The sequence below is a fragment of the Mesoplodon densirostris genome, chromosome 1 (assembly GCF_025265405.1).
Source record: "Mesoplodon densirostris isolate mMesDen1 chromosome 1, mMesDen1 primary haplotype, whole genome shotgun sequence".
NCBI lineage: Eukaryota > Metazoa > Chordata > Mammalia > Artiodactyla > Ziphiidae > Mesoplodon > Mesoplodon densirostris.
In genome coordinates, this window is record NC_082661.1 from 203,255,690 (window position 1) to 203,283,019 (window position 27,330).

At 43.0% G+C, this 27,330-nt stretch overlaps 1 protein-coding gene across 3 annotated transcripts in view; it reads left to right on the plus strand.

The window, feature by feature from the left end:
• The window catches only part of GUCY1A1 (guanylate cyclase 1 soluble subunit alpha 1), a 61,233-nt gene that overhangs the window by 17,615 nt on the left and 16,288 nt on the right, over positions 1–27,330 (plus strand). For all 3 annotated transcript variants that reach the window (XM_060114513.1, XM_060114520.1, XM_060114522.1), the window contains exons 2-5: positions 12,857–13,246; positions 20,289–20,350; positions 24,281–24,339; positions 25,646–26,355. In XM_060114513.1, coding sequence (XP_059970496.1) covers positions 12,989–13,246; positions 20,289–20,350; positions 24,281–24,339; positions 25,646–26,355 — 1,089 coding nt within the window. In that variant the 5' untranslated portion in view covers positions 12,857–12,988. The remainder of the gene's footprint in view (positions 1–12,856; positions 13,247–20,288; positions 20,351–24,280; positions 24,340–25,645; positions 26,356–27,330) is intronic.

Genomic DNA, 27,330 nt, shown 5'->3' on the forward strand with positions numbered 1-27,330 from the left:
AAATCTGTGTTCAGAAGCCAGGTGTCATTTCTGGTAATGATTTCTTCTGAACTGATCCTAATGTAGAAACTCAGAAAGAAGTGAATTTCTGTTGGAATTTGCTGCATTTCTTCGGCTGGCCTGGTTCCAGCATAAGCTTCAAGGACCGTGTCTCAGTGTCAGTGACAGAAGGCCATTTTCTGTCTCAAGAGTCAGAAAGAGCTGAACGGAAAACTCTAGAAGGCCCGTGACTGCCCAGCAGCCTCTAACCAGTCAGTGACCTGTGTACCACACTCCCCTGGAGCTGCCGGAGAAACCTCTCTCCCCCCGCCGGAGGTCTCCAGGACGGGAGCCTTGGGTGAATCACAGAAAAAGGAAGATCTAACTCAAAAAATCTAACTCTCTTCTGTGTCAACATTACTCTAATCCAGCTCTGGGTTTTTTTTCACCTTTATTAGCCTTTTCCCTAGGATTTTAAAGGAAAATTTCTCAGAAAAATATGCTTTCCCATAATTTATTCCTCTCCTTTACAATAAAGATGCTTTAAGTGTGTCAGAGGCAACCACAGCCTTTCTAGTTGTCTTTTTTTTTTTATAAATTTATTTTTGGCTGCGTTGGGTCTTCATTGCGGTGCATGGGCTTCTCATTGCGGTGGCTTCTCTTGTTGCGGAGCACGGGCTCTAGGCGCGCGGGCTTCAGTAGTTGTGGTTCACAGGTTCTAGAGTGCAGGCTCAGAAGTTGTGGCGCACGGGCTTAGTTGCTCCGCGGCACAGTGGGATCTTCCCAGACCAGGGCTCGAACCCGTGTCCCCTACATTGGCAGGCGGATTCTTAACCACTGCACCACCAGGGAAGCCCCTCTAGTTGTCTTCTGATTCTACTTTGATTCCTAAAACCAAAGAGGCTCAAAGAGACATTTTGCACAACGGGGTCTCCTTAGAGTTCACGGGGTCCCGAGAGGGCCCCTCCCACCTGCGTTTCCGGGATGTCTTCATTCCCTCGGTCCCAGGCCCAAAAGTCTGACCTTCATTTTAGCAGATAAATTTAACCTTTGTTTTCCCCGACTGTATGTACTGCCAGAACAATTTGAGTAATAATCACTATGGTATGTAAAAGTCCCCCATTTTTCAGTCACCCCAGAGCATTGGCTTTATAACCAGATGGGCCTGGGTTCACCTCCTGTTTCTGCCAGTCACTAGCAACGACCAAGGACAAGTTCCTTAATCTACATTTTAGATTCTTCTTGTGTAACATAGACACACTCGCTCCCCATCAGATGGTTGTGAAGATTCAATGAGATAATGTATATGATGTCTATAAGGTCAGCAGACTGAATCTATAAAGGACCAGACAGTAAATATTTTAGGCTTTGCTGGCCTTGGGGTCTCTGTTGCAATTACTCAGCTCTGCCACTGTTGTTCCAAAGCAGCAGCCTTAGGCCACAGGTAAATGGATGCGCTTGTAAACATTGAAAAGCCCTGTTTTCCTCCTTTCATCAGTACTTCACTTCCGACAGCAACTGTGTGTGTTTCCTCCCCAAGAAATTCCCGACACCAGCTGGGCGTCCTACAGTTTCATTCAGTTCTGAGACCGTATCCCATGGATTAAGGGCTCAGCCCCACAAGGCTGCCCCAACTTCAGAGCCTAATCACAAATTCATGCCCACAACCAGCTCTAAATGGAAGCTTCCCGTGGCCCACCCGTTGGGTTCCATATTATGCTAGAGGAGACCACAGAATTCAGGAAACAGCTTGCTTACTATATTACCTGTTGATTGTAAACGGATACAATTCAAGAGCGGCCAGATGGAAGAGACCCACAGGGCAGGTGTGGGGAAGGACCCGGAGCTTCCATGAGCTCTGGGTGCATCATCCTTCTACACCTCCACGTGTTCCCCAGCCCAGAGCTCACCCCTGCGCTTGGGGTTTTCTGTGGAGGCTTCGTTATGTAGGGATGATTGTTTAACTCATTGCCCATTAGTGATTAACTCAACCTCCAACCCCCCTGCCCGCCCCGGAGAGATCTGGGAGGGATGCAAAGTTCCAACCTTCTAATCTCAGGTTGGCTTCCCTGGCAAGGAGGCTCCGTCCTAGGCTGCCCAGGGGCCTCTAGCCACCAGCTACCTGGTTTGCGTAAAATACACCATCACTCTGGAGATTCCAAGGGTTTGGGGAGCTGGGTGCCAGGAAACAGAAAAGGGCGAGAGTGGGCAGAGACCAGCTATATGTTTCTTATTATGGCACAACATGGCTGTGTTCCAGTGAAGCTGTATTTGTGGACACTGCAATTTGAATTTCATTTCTTGCTTGTTTATCATGAGACATTCTTTCGGCTTGCCTCCATTACATAATGTGAAGGCCATTCTCAGCACAAAGGCTGGACGAAACCGGGCAGTAGGCTGGACCTGACCCACAGGCCAACCCCGTGAGTGCCCAGTGGCCTGCTCAGGGCTGGCTTAGCTTTGTCTGACCCTCCCGTTGGCTCACCACCCGCGCCTCCATTGCCATGCATTTCTTTGGGTCTCCTTGGTTTTCTCTTTGTTGGTGCCTGTGTGGCCAGGCGTACGCATCTTGATTGATTTGTTCTTGGTGAGGCTGGGAAGGTTCTGTCTCCAGCAATGCTCACAGATCTTAAGTTTTTATGACTCTGTTAGTTTGTGGTCTTTCTTCTCAAGGATCTTGGGAAAAGTTCCAAGGGCTGGATTAGGAGAATCCAGAGTCATTGTTGTGTCTTCTTCCATAATCTTCCTTCCAAATATGACAGGTTAGAGCCCAGATGATTTGACTTTCTTCCACCATAGAGTGAATTCTGTGCTCGTAAGGTCACCCTTCCTTCCCATCAAGGAGAAGCCACCTTAATGCCTCCTCGTTGTTCAAAATGTTAAGTCAGATGCTCCACAGATATGACAGTCAATCCCAGAATGTACTATACTCTTGTCACAAACCCTGTTTTAGTCAGTCGCTGGGTGAGGTACCTTGATTTCACAAATATCTTAAAATTAACATTCCAATAAGTGTCTCACCTCTCCCTCCTCATCACCTAAACCTTTCTACAGAGTAAGTCAACTTTGAGAAGGTAAGTAGATAAAAGGGTTAACACCGAATCAATTTTGAGAACAGGTAACTTATCAAAGTAATGATAGGAGAAAAAATATTTTTATAACAAATACTAATCATTTGTCAATCTAGTGTTCTAGGAAAAGAAAATCAGATACCATGGAATTTCTATTTTACCTTGGTTGTTATGAGTTTATTTTGTTTAAAAAATTTCCACATTGGGAATAATGTGTATTTATTGAAAATAATATGCACTCCAATGACATAATAATCGATTGATATAACGAGTTTGGTTTAATGAGTAGAAAAAGAGATTTAAAATCTAGCATAGTTCTTCAATGTTTATTCTAATATTTTATGAAAGAAATTTGGCATGCAACTTATTAGCTAATAGAATTACATAAGATGAAACCAAAATAGCATCTTAGTGCCCTGGGCTGTGCTGTAAACTCTATTATTTTGTAATTCAATAAAAGGAGCCCTAACTATTGACATAGATAACAACTTTCTTGGTATGCAGTAGTGTTCTTCAAGTGGAGAATGATTTTTATATTTGTGGGACACCAAGCACCTGATATAAATCAGAGTTCCCTTAGCTTTGAAAAGTGAAGAGAAAAAATATCATAGCTTGAAAATATTACCTGTCTTTCTGAGAAGATAGAATACACTTGTCAATCATTTATTTAGTGACCTTCTGTGTGATTGTTCTGTGGAAGGCCTTTACATATATTTTCTCTGATCCTTCGTATATCCCTGTTTCATACCATTTTACCAGTGAGGTAACAGAAGCTCAATGAAGTTAAGAAAATGGTTCAGTGTCACACTACTGCTGAGAAGGAAATGTGCTGGTTGACATTTATTCAGCACATACTGTGCTAGGTGCTTTCCTAAGTACTTTATATGTATCGATGTTTCCCTTCACAACACATGGATGAAATCGTTGTTATTAGGATCCCTATTTCCACATGGAGAAAGTGGAGGTGAAGTTAGGCTAAGAATTTGACTCAAGTCACAGAGCTGGTAGAGGGTAGAGGAAGAGGCAAAGGCAGAGCCTTGGTCCCGGAGCCTCACTCAACTCCTCACATGGGGTCCATTTGGAAAGATTCATCAGGGTATACTACCTAAGTCATAACGAGATCTGTAGAGTCTTAGAGATTGTGACTTTTTTGGGTTTTCTCCCATGTAGTTAACTGGGCTTTTCAACTTACCTGTTATTTATTTATTTTTTGGCTGCACAGCTTGGGGGATCTTAGTTTCCCAACCAGGGATTGAACCTGGGCCCTGGGCAGTGAAAGTGCCGAGTTCTACCCACTGGACCACCAGGGAATTCCCGCCTTACTTGTAAATTTCAATCAAACATTGTTGAGAATACAGGCACTTCTTATACAACATAACTTCCTAAAAAACTGTGTGTTGCAAAACTACACACTAAAAATAAAAGGATTTATGGGAAGAAAATATGTTGGGGTGAAACCAGTCAGTACTTATGGACCCTAACAAAAGGTATAACAGTCCTAACAAATATACAAGCTTGGTTAAAAAGACAAGCTGAATTCTGATGAATACCGCGCTACAGTAGTTATAGGACTGACTTAAAGGAAAAAAAAGGTAGCTTGATTGGAAGGGACTATATTATAGGAAAGCACAGAGCCTGCTGAGCTATAGAGACAAGGAACCCATGAAGGAAAGTCTATAACAGGTTTTTCCAAGACAGGGCGTGTGTTCAGACTGAGCTGAGGGGACCTGCAGGGGTGGGTGGGTGTCTTCAAATGTGACCGCTACTTTACGCTGACATTATTCCCCTATTTATTAGTATGAGCCAAACCACAATGCAGAAATACACAGTGTTTATCTGCAAATAGATGAAAACAAGATGGCTTTTTATAGAGTAAAAAGGCCTTACTCGTCTCCCTTAACCCTTTTCATAATAATAATCACTATATTTTCTGTAAATGTTTTTATTTTTATTTAATTTTATTTATTTTTGGCCTCATTGGGTCTTCGTGGCTGTGCGCGGGCTTCTCATTGCGGTGGCTTCTCTTGTTGCTCTAGAGCGCAGGCTCAGTAGTTGTGGCTCATGGGCTTAGTTGTTCCGGGGCATGTGGTATCGTCCCAGACCAGGGCTCGAACCCGTGTACCTTGCATTGGCAGGCGGATTCTTAACCCCTGCACCACCAGGGAAGCCCCTGTAAATGTATTTTTAAATGACTATGTCTTTGTAAGGAACTATTTGAGCAGTATAACTATGATAGGGATTAGAGGAATAGCTGGAGATTATTTCATGTGTTTGAGGAACAAAATATCGAAACGTTTATCTGATTTCCTCATGACCTGCCATAAGTGGGAATGATATTTAATTTGAAGAGATAGTAACTGTATGCATTCAGATTTCAGTGATGATTGTTAAAAGCACAGATATTTAGGATTTATAGTCCCAAAGGTTTTACTCTTTAACTAGTTATAAAGCATCCTGCAGACACTTTGCTGTAACAATTGAGAGTCAAAAAATGATCATTCTTAGAGTTAAAAACCTCCCTACTCTAGAGTGCACTGAACTTCGCTTTTACTTCAAACTTGTCACTGAATTGCCTGCTGAATGCAATAAGAAAGGTATGGATCACAGCCACCCTATTTTCAAGAAAGGATTAGTGTAGTGTGTTAAACATAAGTTATGTCCCGTAGTGTAGCTTTAGTGAGGCAGTTGTTTCCAGCAGAGGATGCTGGTATTTTGGGTCCCCAGAGCTGAGGTTGCCGTGGACTCGAGTTGACCTCTTAGTTTTGGGGAAGGTGACCAGTACTGGCTCTTAGGAACAAAAATATTTAAGAAAAGCACCCTCCACTCTTGCAGAGAGCTAGAGATGCCTTGCACCGGGAGGGTGAGTCCCTGGCCTGGAATCTGAACAGCAGTCAGCTTGCCCACGTCTGGGCTTTTGAAGAAGGAAGAATTGCTTCCCTAAAGGGGGTTTCAGTAGGAGAGTTGAAGCATCCAGCTCCCACGAGGGGTTTTGCAATATTGAAAACTGCACATCTGGGCTTAGTGATGGCCTAACGACCAAATCCTGGGAAGTGAACTGCGGACCATTTTGGTGGCCGTCCTTGGACCCTGGTCTCCCCTCCGCGGGGCTGGGGTATTGAGAAGGTGAGTCCGGGGCCTGTGGGCTCCCTTTCCTTCATCGCCACGTCCCCCCAGGAGACACAGCCTGTGGGTTCTCTCTCTGAAACACTGCAGGGGTTAATCCACTTTTTATCCTCAGGGTGTCTCGGTAATCCCACCCAGATCGGCCGCCTGTCCAACTCTGACCCATCCTTCATCCTGCATTTCAGATAATCTTTTAAAAATATCCCGGGCTTCCCTGGTGGCGCGGTGGTTGAGAGTCCGCCTCCCGATGCAGGGGACACGGGTTCGTGCCCCAGTCTGGGAAGATCCCACATGCCGCGGAGCGGCTGGGCCCGTGAGCCATGGCCGCTGAGACTGTGCGTCCGGAGCCTGTGCTCCACAACGGGAGAGGCCGCAACAGTGAGAGGCCCAAGTACCGCAAAAAAAAAAAAAAAAAAAAAAAAAAAATCCCGATCTCACCTCTTAGTCACTCGGCTGATTGCCCTCAGAAGAGAGGGGTGGCTTACGCAGTGTGGATTACACGCTTGCGTCTGGGCCATCCTGGCCTCCCCGGGAGCTCCCCGACTGCTTGCTCCAGCCGGGCCGGGATTGGTTCAGTTCCTGGAACGTGACTGGGTCCGTCCTAGCCTCCAAGCGCGCTGTTCTCTCTGGGGCTCTCTTCACCTGGCTCGTGGCCACTGTTCAGCTCGCTGTCTCTTCCTGCTGGGACTGGGTTTGGATCCCTCGTGTTCCTGCTGGGACTGGGTTTGGATCCCTCGTGTCCCTCCTGGATCACAGTGTGGCTGTCCTTTAATAGCACACATCACACTGGGAACTGTCGTGTCAGGAGGAGTTTTCCTAAAGGAAGCCCTCCTACGCTGCTGGTGGGAGTGTAAGTCGGTGCAGCCACTGTGGAGAACGGTATGGAGGTGCCTTTAAAACTAAAAATAGAGTTGCTGTTATGACCCAACAATCCCACTCCTGGGCATCTATCTGGGGAAAACCATAATTCAAAAAGACACATGCACCCCAGTGTTTGCATCAGCACTATTTATGGTAACCGGGTCATGGAAGCAACCTAATTACCCATCGACAGAGGAATGGATAAAGAAGATGTGGTACGAATATGCAATGGGATATTACTCAGCCATAAAAAAGAACGGAATGATGCCATTTGCAGCAACATGGATGGACCTAGAGATTATCATACTGAGTGAAGTAAGTCAGACAGAGAAAGACAAATGCTATGTGATATTGCTAATATGTGGAATTGAAAATATGGTACAAATGAACTTATTTACAAAGCAGATACAGACTCACAGACATAGAGAACAGACTTGGGTGACCAAAGGAAAAAAGGGGTGGGGGAGGGATAAATTAGGAGTTACAAAAAAAAAAAATAGTTTTTCTACTGGATTGTAAGCTCCACGTGGCTGTGATGTCTTTTGTGTGTGGCTCTGCCCTTGTGTCTGGAAGAAGATCCCACACAGTTAGGTCATCCATAAACGCTTGTTGAACAGAATGAAAGTGAACAAATGAAGGAATGAAGTAATGAAGCAGGAAGCAATCCAGGGCATCAAAGAATCCATGGGAGTGGAGGTTATGAAAAGCAAAATGCCAGCGGCAGGGGGAAGTCAGGTGTGTGCAGAGCTTTAACAGGAGCTCATGGTTGAATTTAGCAAGGAGGTTTGGGTGATGTTGTAGAAGCAAAGCCAGGGCCTTGTAGGCACAGGAATAAATCTCGTCTGAGGGGGTGAGCACAGCCCAGGGGCTGTGACCAGAAGGGGAAGCAGAGCGGACTGGGGAGCTGGGAGCAGGGCCTTCACTGGCCCTCCCTCCGCCCAGCACTGCACAAACTTGGAAGTTCTCACCAGCTTTTCTACTACTTTGTCCTGCTGTCCTGATCTATTGCAGGGGAAAGTTCTATAAATATTGCTTACTGCCAGGTGAAAAGAAACACATTTTAAAGGCCTGATTTTTGGATTTTTATTTAATAATTTTTCAGCTTTTAAGGAATGAAAACATTGGATTTTCTGACCATGAAGCTGTCTTCTTGACGTTTATTTATGAAAATGGTTGCTACAGCTTGGGCCGGGGTTGGCACATTTTATCCTTACTGAGGGAGTTTGTTTTGAAGTTCTCTCTTCTTTCAGCTACTCTTCAAAATCTGGACTTTGGAATTTAATCTTAAAACACTTACATTTCTTGAATCACAGGTTTCATCATGGCTGGGCGCTAAGTCTGGCATTTGACCTGCTGTTGGAAAACAGGCTTTCTGTGTGAGAGAATATGCATAGGGTGCTTTCTTCAGGTTTTTTTTTTTTTCATGTGGTAACAAGGGTTTTGTGCTTCATTCTCTGCTAGAGGTTCATGATGGAGAATCCCATTACCTGCACAGCAAGGCATCCTCATTACTTTTTTAAATTTTTATTGGAGTCTAGTTGCTTTACCATGCTGTGTTAGTTTTAGGTGCACAGCACAGTGAATCAGTCATACACACACATAGATCCACTTTTTCTGCCTCCTGATTATTAATTTGAGGCCAATACATGGGTCTTTATTCTCACCCTAGTGGAGTTAATCACTTACCGGTAAAGGGAGAGAGCAGTCAATGGATTTGGAGGCCGTTTAATCATCAACCCTGGGGATGGCAAGTACCTCTCCGAGTTTCTGAGAATCTCTCTCCCACTGCTTGCCAAGGCCTTGTCACCAAATTTATCACTTTGATTCACTTGTTTTTTCCTTCCCCTGTCATTGCCATCTCTACACCCAGCTCTGTACTGGATTCAGGAACTGACCCAACTGTTTCTGAAGTTGCTGCTAATGTTACACGTAAAAATCGTCATTCGTTCTGTTGAAGAACGTAGTCTGTCTTCCTGGCAAATGCAAGACAGACACGGGTTTCCAAGGTGTCAGCACTGGGTGCATCTGTTCATAGTGTAATCTCATCAGCTGAGCAGATGATGGATGCTAATTGCTTGTTGATACATATGTGATTTAATGAGACTAAACACTTAACTGATCTTGAAGTATGCACAACTTGTTTCCTGTCGCTGTTTTTAGTTTTTTTTTTTTTTTTTTTAAAAAAACATGTTAGTCACATTGGCTGGAAATTAGAGCATTGTGCCATCTCGGAGAAGAAAGAATTTCCAGGAACGTTGACTGGTCAGTTGTATCCTGCTCTAGTGAGATTGAAGAGAAGATGAGGGTAAAATATCAGGTTTGGGGACAGGGGTTGAAATCCAATTTAAATGAGAAGATTAAGCATAATGGAAGAATTTACATAAACTACATTATGTCAAACTCCTAGGTCCAATACTAAAATTATAATAGGTACCAGGATAACTTACTTGAGGAAGAAATTCCAGACCTGCATCAGCTCCAACATATAATCTTGTATTTTTTGTGGCCTTCTTTTTTTTTTTGAGTGACCTCTTTTCTAGTTATTGTATTATATGTTTACATAACTGAAACCATGGCATTCAATTAATACTGTTCTTCTTCCTAAAAATTCATATAAAATAATGGTATTATAATTTTTTATGAATGAATATTTATTTAATATTATCTACTATACTCTCCTTTATTATCTTCAAGTTCCACAGAACTGGATCCACAGAGGTTCTTTATTTTAGGGGTGGGATGGGGAAAAGAGGTGAGGAAGTAACTCTGACCCTATAGTCAAAATTATATTTGGATTAAAATGCTTCAGTTAATTTGCTCAGCTTTTTGCAAACAGCAGTCAGCACACTATGGCCTGTGGGCCCAGTGCAGCCTGTTTTTATGGGAACACGTCCATGCCCGGCCCTCTGTGTATCTGCTGTGGCTGCTTTCCTGCCAGCAATGGCAGAATGGAGCCACTGACTGCAAAGCTGAAGTGACCTATGGCCCTTTACAGGAAGGTTTGACCCTGATCTACAGTGTGTGTGAGGACAGGAATTAGTAAACAGTAACAGTTATGTTGAGATACATTAAAGACTGAGAAACAGACACTTGTAGAATTGAATCTTAAACGAAGCCTGGTTGAGAGCCCTAGACCTGTAGGTTTTTCAGAATCCAAGTAACCGTTCCTGCATCACCAGATTACCTTTGGGCCACTCAGCAGCCCGCTGACAGAGACGGTGCCCTCTTCTCTGCCCACAGAATAAAGTTTCTGCTCCTGAATGGGGAGGATCGTCCTTGGAACCTTCTGAAGATGAGTAAATGACGTGTGATCACAGACTTGGGGCTTGACTTTAAGAAACGGAGAGTCACTTATATGTGTAATCTTAAAAAATGATACAAATGAACTTATTTACAAAACAGAAACAGACTCACAGACATAGAAAACAAACTTATGGTTATCAAAGGGGAAAGACGGGGGGCAGGGATAAATTAGGAGTTTGGGATTAACATACACACACTACTATAGAGATAACCAACAAGGATCAACTGTATAGCACAGAGAACTCTACTCAATATTTTGTAACAACCTATAAGGGGAAATCATCTGAAAAAATAGGTATATATGTGTATAACTGAGTCACTTTGCTGAAACTAACACAACATTGTAAATCAACTATAGTCCAATATAACAAAAAATTTTAAAACGAAAAAAGAAAAAGAAGCAGAGAGTCCTGGCAACTTCTTCTGGCCAGTCAGCATCCATCATCTTCCTCAAACCTGATAACCCAGCAACACCCCAGGGGCTGTCAGATGTGAATTTAGCTTCCTTATTTGTTCCAGTTTAGGAAGTGAATTGTCCATTGTTGTAAGCTTGTTAGTAACTCATCTATGACAAGTTACAAGCTGGTGCTTATACATATTAGGAACATATTGAGAGCACTGAGGGGCATAGAAAAGACAAAAAAATAATCAAACTCCAGTTCCAAAGACCGAAATATAAGATTTTTTTTTTAGCATCTTTATTGGAGTATGATTGCTTCACAATGGTGCGCTAGTTTCTGCTCTGTACAAAGTGAATCAGCTATACATACACCTGCCATAAGATTTGATCCCGGATGATTCAAGTACCACCAGCCAGTGAGCAGGAGAATTATGCTCTTATTTGCTTTCTAATGTAAACTTAAAAACCATATCTTTAAGATAAACTAATCCTACTGTATAAACTAAGCCTCATTATTTAGAAGCTAGTCTCACTTGGTAAAATATGAGTTTGGGTTCATCTCGAAGGCATTGGCTATGGAGTCAGATGGACCTACATTTGAACCCTAGTTCTGGCACTTTCTAGCATTTCAAATGGAATGACCTAAACTTTGAGCCTCTGGCCCATTGGAGATAATAATATCTATTCCCAATGGTTTCTGTGTGGCTTAAATGTAAATACAGAGTTCCCAGCCCTGTACCAGGCACTTAGTGGTGTTAAGTAACCATGGGTTCTTTTTCACTCTTTTTTTTGTGCTTTTTGGTTTTCCAAGTATGGAAATAGTTGGTGGACCCAAGGTAATCAAGATCATTGTATTGGGTTTTTTTTGTTTTTGTTTTTAATAAATTTATTTTCTTTATTTTTATTTTTGGCTGTGTTGGGTCTTCGTTGCTGCTCACGGGCTTTCTCTAGTTGCGGCGAGTAGGGGCTACTCTTCATTGTGGTGCACGGGCTTCTCATTGCGGTGGCTTCTCTTGTTGCAGAGCATGGGCTCTAGGCGTGCGGGCTCAGTAGTTGTGGCATACGAACTCAGTAGTTGAGGCTCACGGGCTCGGTATCTGTGGCTTGCGAGCTCTAGAGAGCAGGCTCAGTAGTTGTGGCTCATGGGCTTAGTTGCTCCACGGCATGTGGGATCTTACTGGACCAGGGCTTGAACCCGTGTCCCCTGCATTGGCAGGTGGATTCTTAACCACTGCGCCACCAGGGAAGCCCGAGATCATTGTACTGTTGATAAGCTGAATTTACAACCACACGGTTCCACTGAAAGGTAACTAATGAGACGTGGGTTGTGAATTGTGTGGAGACTCAGTCAGAGCATCAACAAAAACAAAAGTAAGAGGGAAAGTCGGCCAGAAGGGCCATGCGTGTGACTTCAGGGACCCCTAGGAAGAGAGGCTTTCTTGGTTTACCCCGGTGTTGTCTGGATTCAGATCCAGAGACCCTTGCAAATCCAATGGCATGGACTTAGGAATCAGGAGTTCTTTGAAAAACTATTACGTGTTTTGCATTTTGGTGATATTTTTATGTTATTTTACTATTTATAGAGACAAGTATCTTCTTTGCCAGTAATCATTTCAATTAATTTTTTTCATGTAATCCTTTTCATGTAAAAGTCAGTGTTTCAGATCTGATCACATATACTTGGGCCTCATTATATACATTTTTTTCTTTAGGTATGTTTAGGAGACATTAGACATGCTATTCTGATTTTTCAGAAAAGACAGCACAATGAGAATGTAGCAGTACCAGCAGTGACATGACATAGACTGAGACTCAGCCTCTGCCATAAAACCCTTGTGTTTCACTCTTGTGGCATCACACAGGACCAAATGGGCTATAAAGATGAGAATCAGTAGTTTGTGCTAAAGACATTTTGGAGAAAATTGCATTCCGTTTGAAAAATATTAAAATACTAAAAGGTAGTACTAGTATACTAGGATGCATACGTATTAAATAAAGATCTTTACCAGATGTTCCATCCATTAATTGACATTTGCACCAGAATTTTTTTTTTACTTGAAAATGACATAGCACTGTATGGTCTTTGCTTTTTCACACCTGCCTTTCTCTGTTTCCGTAGGAATCCAGAGTCGCCCGTCTTTCTGTTGTGACCTTCTGCTGCCCCTGGACGCTCCAGACACCAGTGTCGCTGATCCCGTAGTGGCTTCTGTGGCTCGGTCCCCGTAAGAGCAGCCGCCAGGAGGTGACCACCATGTTTTGTGCGAAGCTGAAGGACCTGCAGATCACGGGCGACTGCCCCTTCTCGCTGCTGGCCCCGGGCCAGGTCCCCAACGAGCCTGCGGGCGAGGCGGCAGGGGGCGGGCCCGCAGCTCCGCCCGAAGGGCAGGGCCTCTGTCCCGGCGACCCCGGGAAGAAGCCGCCCGGAGGGCTTCCTCAGAGAAAGAGCAGCCGCAGCCGCGTCTACCTGCACACTTTGGCAGAGAGTATTTGCAAACTGATTTTCCCGGAGGTGAGTGCCTGGCCTTTTGAGATTTTACTGATATTTTGAAAATGGCAAAAGGATGTTTTCCTAAGGAAATGTGAACACTTGCTTTCTCACTTTCAAGGCTACAGTCGATGTAGACTGTTTTCTGGAAACATTTTAAAACATTTTTTTAAAGCAGTCATTTTCTTGGGCTTCCCTGGTGGCGCAGTGGTTGGGTGTCCACCTGCCGATGCAGGGGACACAGGTTCGTGCCCCGGTCAGGGAAGATTCCACATGCCACGGAGCGGCTGGGCCCGTGAGCCATGGCCGCTGAGCCTGCGCATCCAGAGCCTGTGCTCCGCAACGGGAGAGGCCACAACAGTGAGAGGCCCGCGTACCCCCCCCCCAAAAAAAACAGTCATTTTCTTAAATTGTGTTTAATCTGAAAATGTTTAAAATCTTTCATGCTTTTCCAAAGCATCCTGCACTCTGACAAGCTTTACGACTTTGGGCCGCTGCTTCACCCTTTGGCCTCAGCATCCGTACCTGAAAATGGAAATGCTCAAACATAGAGTCTGCATGGGCATTAGGTGAAATAATCCACAGCTCTCGCCACCCACAAGGACCCATTTTCTACTTATGGATGCCAAGCTAGTTTTTATGGATTCATTAGCTATATTTTTAGAACTGAATTCCTTGAAGAATAACTCATTCCCTGCTGGGTTTTCCTAAGAGCATCATCTGTTCCCTGGCAACTTGCTGAGCTGGGAAGACCGCCACATCCTGCTGGTTGAGTCTGATGTCTCCACTCACCCCAGGCCTGACCTGCTTCCTTGAGTCAGGGTCACGGGCCTGCCCGTGACACCCACCTGCCCTCAGCTCAGACACATCTTGGTGTAGCTCTGTGAGCTGGGCTGCACAGCCTGATGCCGTTTTGAGATGTGGAGCGCAGCCCTTAAGGGAATTCTGGAAAGACCGATGCTGTAAGGTCTCACTTATATGTGGAATCTTAAGAACAAGAAGAACAACTCATAGAAAGTACAGACTGGCAGTTATAAGATAAATGAGTGCTAGGGTGTCACATGCAGCACCATCACTGGACCTGGCACTGCTGTGTGATGTGTAGGAAAGTCGTTAGGCAAATCCTTTGAGTTCTCATCACATGGAGACTTTGTTTTTCTTTTTTCTTTCTGTTCTTTTTACTGTATCTATACGAGAAGGTGGATGTTAGCTGAACCTATTGTGGTAATTATTTCACACTCTATGTAAATCAGGCCGTCATGCTGTGCCCTGTAAACTTAGACAGTGATGTATGTCAATTAATTCTCAATAAAACAGGGGGAAAAAGAACTCTGGGGACAGAGCATAGACCAGGTAAAATATCTTTGGAATGGATGGGGCGTGTGGAGGGTTCCTTGCCCCTTGGGGTCAAAGAGAAGAGCTACTGAAAAGCTTCATGGTGTGTCTTCCTCCCTCTGTCGGTGTTCATGGTTTTATATAAATTCGCATCAACTGGAAGACTGGGGATTGATGTGGTGAAGCTCCAGCTCTCATCATCCATGGATGATTTTTAATTGACTCCACACCACCCTTGTGCCTGTGTGAAGCACTGAAGACTGGTGACTTTTAGGACTGGAAGGGACGTCAGAGAGAAACTTGTTTCACTCCCAAGAGGGACTAGAGAGGCTAAGTGACTTGACCAAAGTCACACAGCTTTGGAAGGATAGAGCAGTTACTGCTGTCAACCATATGGACTCGAGTGACAAAGAAGAGACTTGAATTGAAGCTTGAAGGATGGATACATTCGAATTAGCAGGAAGTGGAGGGAACTTAACGTCAAATATAAAAAAAAACACAGTAGTACTTTGGTTCGTGGCCTTTGAGATGGAAATATTTAATTATTCTCTCCCTGCTCCAGTCACTAGCCAGCCAGCTTTGGCTGGGGTGAGGGATGTAGCCCTTCTCAGGCAGGTGGCTGGCATCACAGTCTGGGAAGCGGTTGGTACTCTCATTTCCAAGGACAGAGCGGGAGGCACAGGGATGAACAGATGGTGAGGTTGGACAGCTGGAGACCTTCCATGCTTTCCCTGGGTCTTGTCATTACCATGTTGGCTTCATTATTCTGTTTGATACACTTTGAGTTCCTACAATAGAAGTCATACACATGTTGGAACCTCTTTTAAAAACATTCTGAACACCAAACATATATGTTCCTGTTTTCCTTTTCTTTACTTAGAAGGATCTGTGTTGTTTGTTCATGAGCTCACAGGAATAATCATCAAGGTTTGACTGCGCTGTCATGTAGCAGGGAAGGCGAGGATGTAGGCCTTCCAAGAGGCATGAGGGGACCCTTGGCATCAAGGACCAGGACTCTTTTCCCACAACTGAGGCCATTTTCATTAAAACCGGGAACGTCCCAGGGCCGTGTAGTAAACAACCTAGATTACTTCATCCCCTGTCCGAACATCTACGTGTCTTTGATTAAGTAGGACTTTTTTTTTTTTATTAGTTTCTGCTTTATAACAAAGTGAATCAGTCATACATATACTTCTGTTCCCCCATCCCTTCCGATTTATGGATAACCGATTCTTTTTAAGTGGACAGATTTAATGCTTACTCTACTGTTCAGTTTCAGTTCTATCAGTAACCCAAAGGAAGAGACTCCAAATAGCATTTGATGGCCCCCTAGTCCTTGCTTTCGATAATTAGATTTAACGCCCCAATTATGTTTTATGGGGGGACAAGTATATCCTTAGCAGATTTAGAGTGGGAGATGGCTTTCCAGAGTTGTGGAATCATAGGTTACAGAAGTCTTTTTGCTCATCTAGTGCAAACTTTTCATTAGTTTGAAGAAATTGACACATAAAAGCCCACTTGCTTTAAGTAAAAGATAACTGAGGAGACGGAATGTTCTCTGCACCTCATTCCTAATCTTTTGCTCTTTCTGTTACATTGTTAGCTGATTTTTCTTGAATATTCTCCCCAGTAATCCTGTAAGCTCCTCAGGCAGAATGTCTTTAAAGAAATTATGATATGATATTAGCCACAGTTGTAGCAAATCAGAACCCACTTCCTGAACGGAATCAATTGAGTCAGATATACTTATATAAAGTAAATCATCCCAAATCCAAGACCTTGTGAGATTAAGAGGGTCTGAGGGCACTCCTGAAGTCTCTAAATGTGCTGCAAAATATTGGGTTGCAAGAGAAAAAAGAGAAGCAGTTTGACAGCATCCTTAAGAGGGAAATATCCTTGGTCTAGAAAATCATTAAAAACTGTAGAAAACACCCCATCCCAGCTCCTGCCATACTTAAAACCTTTCAATGACTTTTCATTGCTCTAACATAAAAATAAACTTTCTTAATATAGCCTCCAGGCCAAAAAAAAAACTGTAGAAAAGTTAAAAATCAACTGAAATAGCAACATATCCATAAACCAGACCAATGAAATTCCATTCAGAGTGTTCCCAACAATATTGCACCAAACAGCAGTTGTACCTGAAGTATTAATATATGAGTATCCTCTAGGGCTGTCCTGCAGTGATTGATTCTGTGTCATGAGGCCTGAGGTCTCAGGAAAGTTGAGTCCTGCTCATGGATTTCTTGTGAACTGCGTCATGTCAGGGTCTAGGCTCAGGTTGTATTGTAGAAGCCCTAGCACCAAGGTAGGAAACTATGCACCAGCAGCCTTTACCAATGCATGTTTTGTCTGAAAAGCTTGTTGGTTTTGTTTTGTCTTGTTTTGAATTTATAACAAGTTTCCAGAGGTGCAGTGGTGGGTGATGAAAGTAGACAGGAAAGCCTGGTAAGCCACAATATCACCAACTTATGCTACTACAGCTTGGCTGGGACTTTGGAACTTTCTTCTTTAGAAAAACAAATTCCTTTTTTTTAAAATTTTATTGGAGTATGGTTGATTTACAATGTTGTGTTAGTTTCAGATATACAGCATAGTGATTCGGTCATCCACATGCATATATCCATTCTTTTTCAGATTCTTTTCCTGTATAGGTCATCACAGAGTAATGAGTAGAATTCCCTGTGCTGTACAGCAGGTCCTAAGTTCTGATTCAACATGGAAAGTCAGGAAGACACCTGTTCCACAAACCCCAGCAATGAGAGTGGGACCATTTCTCCTTTCTTACAATGGCAGCATATATGCTAGGAGGAAAGGACTAGAAAAAGAAGTCCCTGGTGGCAGTGGGAAGGAAATGAAAGACCAGGAAGAATACAGACTGGCAAGGATAAAACCATGTACCTGGTGTTTTAACCGAAAGGTCAAGAGGAGGAGAGAGAAGGGTGCTGTCTCAACCAGCGCTCGGGGCGAGGAAGGAAAAAGTCTTTGGTGCCAGAATTGGTTGGACTGTCTTTTCTCATTGCTCATCCAAAGGTCCTGGTCAGAGCAGCAATTCATATATAAACAAATGTAATGAAACTATTTTAAATTGGAAACAATCTAAATCCATTTTTGAACAAGCTGAAAGAGTAACACCTCTGTACTGGCTTATATCTTCTCACTGATAGAAATATTATGGACCAAGCCTTCAAGACTGAATAGCTGATGGGGGCACGGGGGTGGTGGTCATTCATTCATTCATTCATTCATCCCATCACTGTGTAGCGAGCATCTCCTGTGGCCAGGTACTATCTAGGTGCTGGACATGCAGTAGTGAGCAAAACAGGTATTCCCTGCCCTTTTGGAGTCTCTATTCTAGTGGAGAAGACAGAAAATGAGAAACAAATGTCAGGTAGCAAATGCTTGAAAGACAGGCTCGTGCAGAGGCAGTGACCCTCATTATGTGGCTGACCCCTTTTCCCATATGAATAGGTTTTACAGAAAGATGGATGGGGTGGAGCTGAAACTGGCCGTCTCACATATAACTGATAAGAGTGCCAATTGCTACAAACTTTTATGAAATTAATTTGGAAAGAGCTACTGAAAATTAAAAATCCACAGACTTCAAGGGTTTCACTGAAAAAAAATATAGCTTATGGACATAAAAAGTAATATATGAGAGAAAAAAAAAAAGGCCCTTGAGAAACTGAAGATTCTTGAGCACCCCCGGCTGATCTGCCTCATTTATGGTCTTGGGTTTAATGTTCCCTTCCTCCTGCACTGATTCAAGCGACCTGAGGAACAGGCCCCCATTTCTCTTCCCAAACCCGTTCCCCACCTGCCAGGCATCCGGCCCTTCATCGGAATCTGCCCACTGTTCCAGCTCTTCTTTCCTCCTGAGGCAGATGTGTCCTCTCTCTCCTTACCGGAAGCGTCAGAAAAATGGTTCTACGTGGTAAATCTAAGTTCTCCTTTATTTCTTTTCAGCCCTTGTATTTTCTTTCAAGAAATTTCACATTTCTTTTCTAAGCTCTATATGCTCTTTAAAAACCAAAAGTTGGGGCCTCCCTGGTGGCGCAGTGGTTAAGAGTCCGCCTGTCGATGCAGGGGATACGGGTTCGTGCCCCGGTCTGGGAGGATCCCATATGCCGCGGAGCGGCTGGGCCCGTGAGCCATGGCCGCTGGGCCTGCGCATCCGGAGCCTGTGCTCCGCAACGGGAGAGGCCACAACAGTGAGAGGCCCGCATACCGCAAAAAGAAAAAAAAAAATAATAATAAAAACCAAAAGTTTTGGGGCTTCCCTGGTGGCACAGTGGTTAAGAATCCATCTGCCAATGCAGGGGACACGGGTTCGAGCCCTGGTCCGGGAAGATCCCACATGCCATGGAGCAACTAAGCCTGTGCACCACAACTACTGAGCCTGCGCTCTAGATCCTGCGAGCCACAACTACTGAGCCCACGTGCCACAACTACTGAGCCTGCGCTCTAGAGCCACAACTACTGAGCCCGCCTGTCACAACTACTGAGCCTGCGCGCCTAGAGCCCGTGCTCCGCAACAAGAGAAGCCACCGCAATGAGAAGCCCGTGCACTGCAACGAAGAGTAGCCCCCACTCGCCGCAACTAGAGAAAGCCTGCACGCAGCAACGAAGATCCAACACAGCCATAAATAAATAAATAAATAAATATTTTAAAATCACCAAAATTTATTTTCATAATTCATTTCATTAAAGCAGAAGCTTGGTCTATTTTGCTTAAGTTTACTGTCTCACTTGACCAGTGGAAATTCCAAGAGAAATATAAATAGTTCTCAAGGAAAAAGGAATTTCACAACTTGGGGTATAGCCAGAGAATTCTCCACTGTCCTCTGGGTAAACCGCACAAAGAACTGGTGGCTATATACACACATAGATACATATGATTTTTTTACAGAATGCAAAGAAATTACCAGTGCTTTACTTCCCACTTATCAACAAGCTGTTAAGAGAGATTAATAGTATTGAAACCAGTGTTTAAAACTCTGCAGGCTTATGTACAACTATCTTGCAATCTAGGAAGATTCATGAGATACTCAGAAATCAATAGAAGAGAAGAACACTGCAAGTATTTGGTGAAGATTATTCGTTCAAAGAAAGGAAATGAGTGCAAGATCGGGGAAATCTGAGATTTGTTTCAATTGGTGATCAACTGACCTTGGTGACAGATTGGATTTAAGGGATAAAAGAAAGGGGAGGGACATACTCAGGAGTTTTCTAGAGCAGGACACGTAAACCGTACATGAGACAGAAATGTGGGTTTTTGGGAAGGGTGGAGGTCACTGGGGTAGCTGGTGTGGGTCTGTGGAAGGAGTGTGAGTCTCTTGGCTTGAGCGCCCCTGAGACTGAAGTCCTGGCCACACACCCAAGGGGTTTCCAGCCCCCGAGGAAGGGGTGCCCGCGATTCCTCCACGAAGGCTTGACTTCACCAAACCAGGTCTCCTGTTTGATTCCAGCTCAATGGCTGTCAGTGAGCGCCCACCGAGGGCAAAGCCTACATCCAGACCCAAGTGAGTCTGAGAGCTTTGCTTCTGCCCAAGTGTGAAAAACCCATAGAAAATCTATCCCCTTTTCCACAGTGTCAGTTCACTACACTTATTAAAGTAACTGCTTCTGCTTCTTCATAAGGAGCTTTCAGCACCAATTTTCTGTAAAGTATGTATCTTCAAGAATATGATTATTTAAGGGAATGTTTTAAACTTTTCCTTTCAATTTTCAGTTTGAGCGGCTGAACCTTGCCCTTCAGAGAACACTGGCAAAACACAAGATAAAGGAAAGCAGGTAAGTTGAATCACTTTAGTTGCACGAATCTCCTGTTGCAATCGCTGACACAGCTACTAATAACCAACACTGAGTGATGCATGCGTGTGTTTTGAATCATTTTGGTATGCCGGGAACTGGGCTAACACTCATATGAAAGCAAGTGTATTCATTTTATATATAACTAAGCTCAGGTTCCTGTAAAATATCTGGGCTCGTATAGCTGTTCAGGCAAAGGCAGAACTTAGTTTCAAGCCTTGGGTTTTCAGAGCCCATGATTTTAACCATGTTGCCCTGTGCTGTTGCTTTTAATAAGTTCCCAGAAGGCCTGTTCTTTCCTAGCAAGGGATAGCTTCTGAAATGTTTTACAAAGGTAAGGCATGGGTTAGAGCAGAGTCCTTGCTGGAAGAACACTGCCGAGAGGCTGGGGCCTGCCTGTCCCTCCCCCATAGCCTCGACCACAGGTTCAACTTTCAGCTCCTGCATCAGGAGGATGGGAAAGGATACAGGGGCAAGAGGAGGGCCACTCAGGGGTCTGGGGCAGTACTCAGGGAGGTGTTTCACTATTTTCCTAACTGGTTCGGTTATACTGGTGTGCGAATACCAGTTCCGTTTATACTTTGTTCTTTTACTCTGTCTTTGAAATTTTCTTTAAGAAAGCTTTCTGTAGCAGTTTCATATATAAGGTAATTAAAAAAAACAAAACAAAACAAAAAAAACAACCTGGGGGCTTCCCTGGTGGCGCAGTGGTTGAGAGTCCGCCTGCCGATGCAGGGGACACGGGTTCGTGCCCTGGTCCGGGAAGATCCCACATGCCGCGGAGCAGCTGGGCCCGTGAGCCAAGGCCGCTGAGCCTGCGCGTCTGGAGCCTGTGCTCCGCAACAGAAGAGGCCACAACAGTGAGAGGCCCGCGCACAGCAAAAAAAAAAAAAAAAAAAAAACAAACCCTGACTTTTAGAGTTCATTTTAAAAATACATCTCGGCTCATTTACTGCTGGTGGATAACTTGATTTGGCCTTGTTTTGGTTTTCCTGAAATCAAGGGATTACTCCATGTGCAAATAATACAATAAACACTTGAGTTCAAATTTTCAGAATTGAACTTGGAAGTTTTGCAAACCAGTATCATTGTCGGGAATATTTTACAAGTTCATTCATCTGTCTGCTGCTCAGGAGTGGATAATCGGCTCTGCGGATTATCAGGGCTGAATTTCCCTTGCTGACTAACTGGTTCCACACTGTAGGCAGCAGGCAAAGCCAAGAAGGGGTCAGAGACAGGTCCAAAAAGAGAGAGTGTGAATCTATGTGTCTGACAGAAGCTGTGTTTACAGAGTGATATGGAAAGCATTCCAGAATGCCTCTGACCTTAATTCTCAGTCAGGCTGATAAGATAGCCAACAAGTTCTGTAGCTGTGCTACTGTGTCTGTCTGCCTAGGGCTTTGGCAGACAGTTTACTCAGAATTTATTCTCAGGGCCTTGTGTCCTGAAATGTGCCTAAGCTAGATGCAGATATTCAGTTAGGATGTGTTCCCAGAGATGTATCTCTTTAAAAAAAAATTCTCAAAACTTAAAAAAATTATTTTATTTGGAAATTAAAAAAAATCTTTTACCACCTCCCTGACTTCTTAAAGAGTTGATCACACTTTTAAATTGTCCTAATCACTATTCCACTGTTGAAATAAGATGAAGGACCTTTTTTCTTATGAGACTGCCTGCTGATATGCTAAATGGCTTCTCTCTGCTTTCCTTCTTTAGTTCTTCAAGACATTGGGCCTTTCTCCCCATCTTTCTGGCAGGTCAGCTGCCGTTTCTACTGCAGTCAGTTTGCTGCCTGCTGAGGGTACCTTAACTGCTCCATCTGCCACCTCTGTTAAGTCAATGAGTTTTAGTACAGCCCGTTATTATACCTCTTTGGGTTGGTTGCACAGAGAGCTTTGGGTTTGTTTCTTTTTCTAGGACCTTTTGATCACATCACAGCATCGTGTGTGAACTTGTGGCTGGTGTGTGTGTCTCTGTGTACAATATATGCACATTTGCTGGTGTCCATGCAGGCTTACACCTCTTTTTTTATTTTTTTTTTGAGGGTAAAGAAAGGGAGCTTATTTTGTTTTTTGTTTTTTGTTTTCTTTTTAAATAAATTTATTTATTTATTTATTTTGGCTGCGTTGGGTCTTCGTTGCTGCACTTGTGGACTTTCTCTAGTTGCGGCGAGCGGGGGCTACTCTTTGTTGCGGTGCACGGGCTTCTCATTGCGATGGCTTCTCTTGTTGTGGAGCACGGGCTCTAGGCGCACAGGCTTCAGTAGTTGTGGCGTGTGGGCTTCAGTAGTTGTGGTTCGCGGGCTCTAGAGCGTAGGCTTAGTAGTTGTGGCGCACGGGCCCAGCTGCTCCGCGGCATGTGGGATCTTCCCGGACCAGGGCTCAAACCCGTGTCCCCTGCATTGGCAGGCAGATTCTTAACCACTGTGCCACCAGGGAAGTCCCAGGGAGCTTATTCTGAATCGCACTATGTGTTGTTTGGATTAGCTAAGCTTTGCTGGGAGTTAGCAGAAGAGGTCTCTGAGCAGCTTTGTTCTCATTCTTTAGAAAAAAAAAAAACAGAAGTTGCTTAAGGAAGAAGAAGGAGCAAATGTAAAGACTGGAAACATAACATAATATATAACAAAGGGTTGGGGGGGTCTCTAGATAACATAATATATAACAAAGGGTTGGGGGGTCTCTAGATTCAAACTAGATATAATCAAACTATTTAGATAAGAACATACAGAAATATATATTTCTAGTAACCTAGTATTTTAAATAATTATAAGCAGTATACCTTTATGCGATCAAGTAGACAACAGAGCAACTTCCTTCTCAAAAATGTTTCCTTTTGAAACTTCTCTACATATATCAAGCTTTACTGAAATCTTTTTAACATTTTAAATTCATGCCTGTTTCCTCTTGGCTTGTCTAATGGCAAGCTGAACCACAAGTAGAACTTGGGTATCTTTTAATACACTTCAGTAGTTTGTCAAAATTGGTCATAATCAGTCTTCACTATCAGAAATCATCAAAAAAACAATTAGGCAAACAGGAATCAACAAGTTGTCCAGTTGAAATTACAAAAACCTTCTATCAGTCAAAATGTATGCTATTACCCACTTTTGTGCTACATAAAGCAGCGAAGAAGTTGAATAAGGAATAGATTTCTTTAGTTACTAATTTTTATGTAAGATCAAGGATAAAAGTTTAATGTGATGATGTCTGAGAGCTAAATATATAGAACCCAAAACTCAAAAGCAGGATGTACTATGTATTTGCTTTAGAAAATAATTAAGAACTTACTTAAAAGTGAAATCCCGGGCCTCCCTGGTGGCGCAAGTGGTTAAGAGTCCGCCTGCCGATGCAGGGGATACGGGTTCGTGCCCCGGTCTGGGAGGATCCCATATGCCGCGGAGCGGCTGGGCCCGTGAGCCATGGCCGCTGGGCCTGCGCGTCCGGAGCCTGTGCTCCGCAACGGGAGAGGCCACAACAGTGAGAGGCCCACATACCGCAAAAAGAAAAAAAAAAAAAAAAAAAAAAAAGTGAAATCCCTCAGTACAGAGATTTTTCTTCTTGGTTGGGTTATCAGAAAACCCCATGCTGATTTATTTTCATCTTTTCCTGCCATTTCATACCACTGGTTTTCTGCCAGTACAGCCTCTATACTATTAACCAATGTGAAGTTAGCTTCAAAGGTAAATATACTTTATAAGAAATGATGAAACACTCTAAATCAGGTATATTTGGGGGTTTTCCAACATTGTTTTGGGTTTGTACATGTCACTGCTCCTTTCCTGTAAACTTGACAGTCAAGATTTGCCTCTACAGAAAAGGTAAATTATTTTCTGTCATCATTTCTGTATGTTATAATCTGAAATTTTAGCATTCACTTGTCAGTTTATAATTTAAGTTATTGAAATAATTTCAGGAAATCTTTGGAAAGAGAAGACTTTGAAAAAATAATGGCAGACCAAGCGATTGCAGCAGGTAATAGAATTAAGTATATGCAATTAGGAAATAATTATACCTGTAGAACTAATGTTTTACCTGTAAACAAACATTTTCTATTCCTAGAAAATATTTACCTGGAGAACTAATATTTTCTTTAAAATATTCATATTTATTTTTTGGTAGCTTCCAGTGTGAAATATTAAATATCATGTTTTGTGTTAACACAAAGAATAACTCTTTTTCATACTATATGTCTTTGTTTGACCTCAAACATTTCCTCTTACAATGTTTATTTGCTGAGAAGTAGATAAAGCTGCGTGGGAGGCTGACTCATAGGCATTCACAGGCTTTGGTCTTGAACTTTAAGTGTTCCTCATTTATGCATGAAAAATTCTACTCAGCAAAGTAAAAGAAGTAATTTTTTTTAAAGGTTGGAAGCAATCATGGGGAAAAAAGTGAGCAGTGCTCTCATATTAATACCTAGTTTGGAGGAAACAAGCAGATGAGTGACTTTGTCATACTGTCCTTTTCAAAGTTTGAGTACATGAACCAACAGGTTAGATGTTTCTCAAAGTACAAGATATGAAGAACTTGATGATGATGATGACAGTGACGATGGCTGACTTGTACTGAGCCCTCCCTGTGGGTCAGGCGCGATTCTAATGTGCCTGCCAACCGTGCCATGGCAGTGCTGTGGACAGGGCACTCGGGTTTCCCTAAGTCACAGATGAGAATAATGTGGTACACAGAGTGTAAATAACAGAGGACATTAGAGAGAGAAGCTGTGGAAAGTAGATAATATATTCCAAACACCTATTCAGTCAGGTAACATCAAACAAGAATGCTATTTTACTCAGAAAAAAAATTAGTTCATATCATCTCTAAGGAAAAATGACAAAATTGAGTTTCACCACCAGTGATTTAAATTAATTCCTGTATCTGATGCTTATACTCCAAGGGGGCTGGGACCCCTTCACCAACATGTACCACTGTTTCCTTTGTTAACAAGGTGGGAGAGCTTTTTTCTGAAATGGACTTGATCCTGTGATTCCAATTGCTCTTTTATAGTTAAATTTCAGGGAGATAAAAAGTCATATATTATACTCAGTTGATCATTCTTACGTAATTAACTGACTTGGGATTCATATTAGGAGTTATCCAAATTTTAGAAACTAATTTATTTAGATAATTTAAATACGGGTAGTTAATTTTGGTTGGAAATCTTATTAGCAGATAGAAAGCAAACTAACTCGGCAGATAGAACAATATTAAAAACAGTAACAGCACATCTCTGCTAAGATGGCGCATTTGATACGGCAGAAAATGTATTATATGCTTTCAGGAGTCCCGGTGGAGATCATCAGAGAATCTCTCGGTGAGGAGCTTTTTAAAATATGCTACGAAGAAGATGAATACATCCTAGGTGTGGTCGGAGGAACCCTGAAAGACTTTTTAAATAGCTTCAGCACCCTTCTGAGACAAAGCAGCCACTGCCAGGAAGCAGAAAAGAAGGGCAGGTTTGAGGACGCGTCCATCCTATGCCTGGATAAAGATCCCGATTTCTTAAACGTTTACTATTTCTTCCCCAAGAGGATCACCTCCCTGATTCTCCCCGGCATCGTTAAGGCAGCTGCTCGCATCTTGTACGAGACCGAAGTGGAGGTGTCCTCGACACCCCCCTGCTTCCACCAGCACTGCAGCGAGTTCATGGACCAGCCCTGCCTGCTCTACTCCGTCCACGTCAAGACCCCCCGACCGTCCCCACCCCCGGGGAGGCCCCCGTCCTCGCTGGTGATCCCCGCCTCACTCTTCTGCAAGACCTTCCCCTTCCATTTCATGCTGGACAGAGACATGACCATCCTGCAGTTGGGCAACGGCATCAGAAGGCTGATGAGCAGGAGAGACATGCAAGGGAAGCCTCATTTTGATGAGTACTTCGAGATTCTCACTCCAAAAATCAGCCAGACCTTCAGCGGAATCATGACCATGTTGAACATGCAGTTTGTGGTCCGCGTGAGGAGGTGGGACAACGCCGTGAAGAAATCTTCCAGGGTAAGACGAACGTTATACTGTTGTGAATATGGAATCCATTGTTTCCCATTTAAAGACTAGCGATAAAAAAGGTTAAAATATACACATTACTTGAGATGTTTTAATACAACATTTCTGTTTAAGACAATTCTAAAATACTTTGAAGGGTGGAATAAATTTAAGACAAGATTCCTTCTGCATTCATTTGCTTGCTTACTTAAGCCATCACTGCACAGGTATTTGTTGAATGCAGTCTACCTTTTACCATCTTTATGGAGTATTTTATAACTGAATTAGAAAAATATTGATGTAAAAGTATGGTTTCAATCATCATGAAATAGCTGACTTAAGTTGGAATGATAAGAGGAATTCTACAACAAAGAAACAAAAACTTGTTTCTTACAGGAGGCAACTAAATGGATTTTTTCAATATTTAATAGACATGGAAAAAAATCAATAACTTGTTTGATTAACTGTTAGAGAATGTGGGAAAAAATGTTCTGCTCTCATCTCATAATAGAGAGCCATGGTAATGATTTAGAAAAATGTTTGGGAAATCACAGCCGACAGTACAAGCGAGCTCAAAGAAAGGCTTATGACGCATCTAACTTCTGGACACACATAAAACAGCAGACATGCTGTCTGTCCCCCCAAATGAAAACAGCTTTATTACTTTTTATCATAAAAGTAGTATAGCTAAGTGTTTTAAAAATAGGTAATACTTAAAGGTGTTCATTGCAAAATCAAAAACATTAATTATATACATTTTTGTTTAAAACAAAATATACTATTTACAACTTTTTTTTTTAAATCACTAAACGATATCTGTGGGCCTCCTGCCATGTCATTAGATACCCGTCTGTTTCACTTTTTCAAAGGCCGTGTCGTATCCCATCATGTGGTTTTCCATTTAACCGTTCACTATTGAAGGACACCTGGGCTGCCTTCTTCCGCTTTGCTGCCATGAACACACATGTACACGTTTGTCTCATTCAC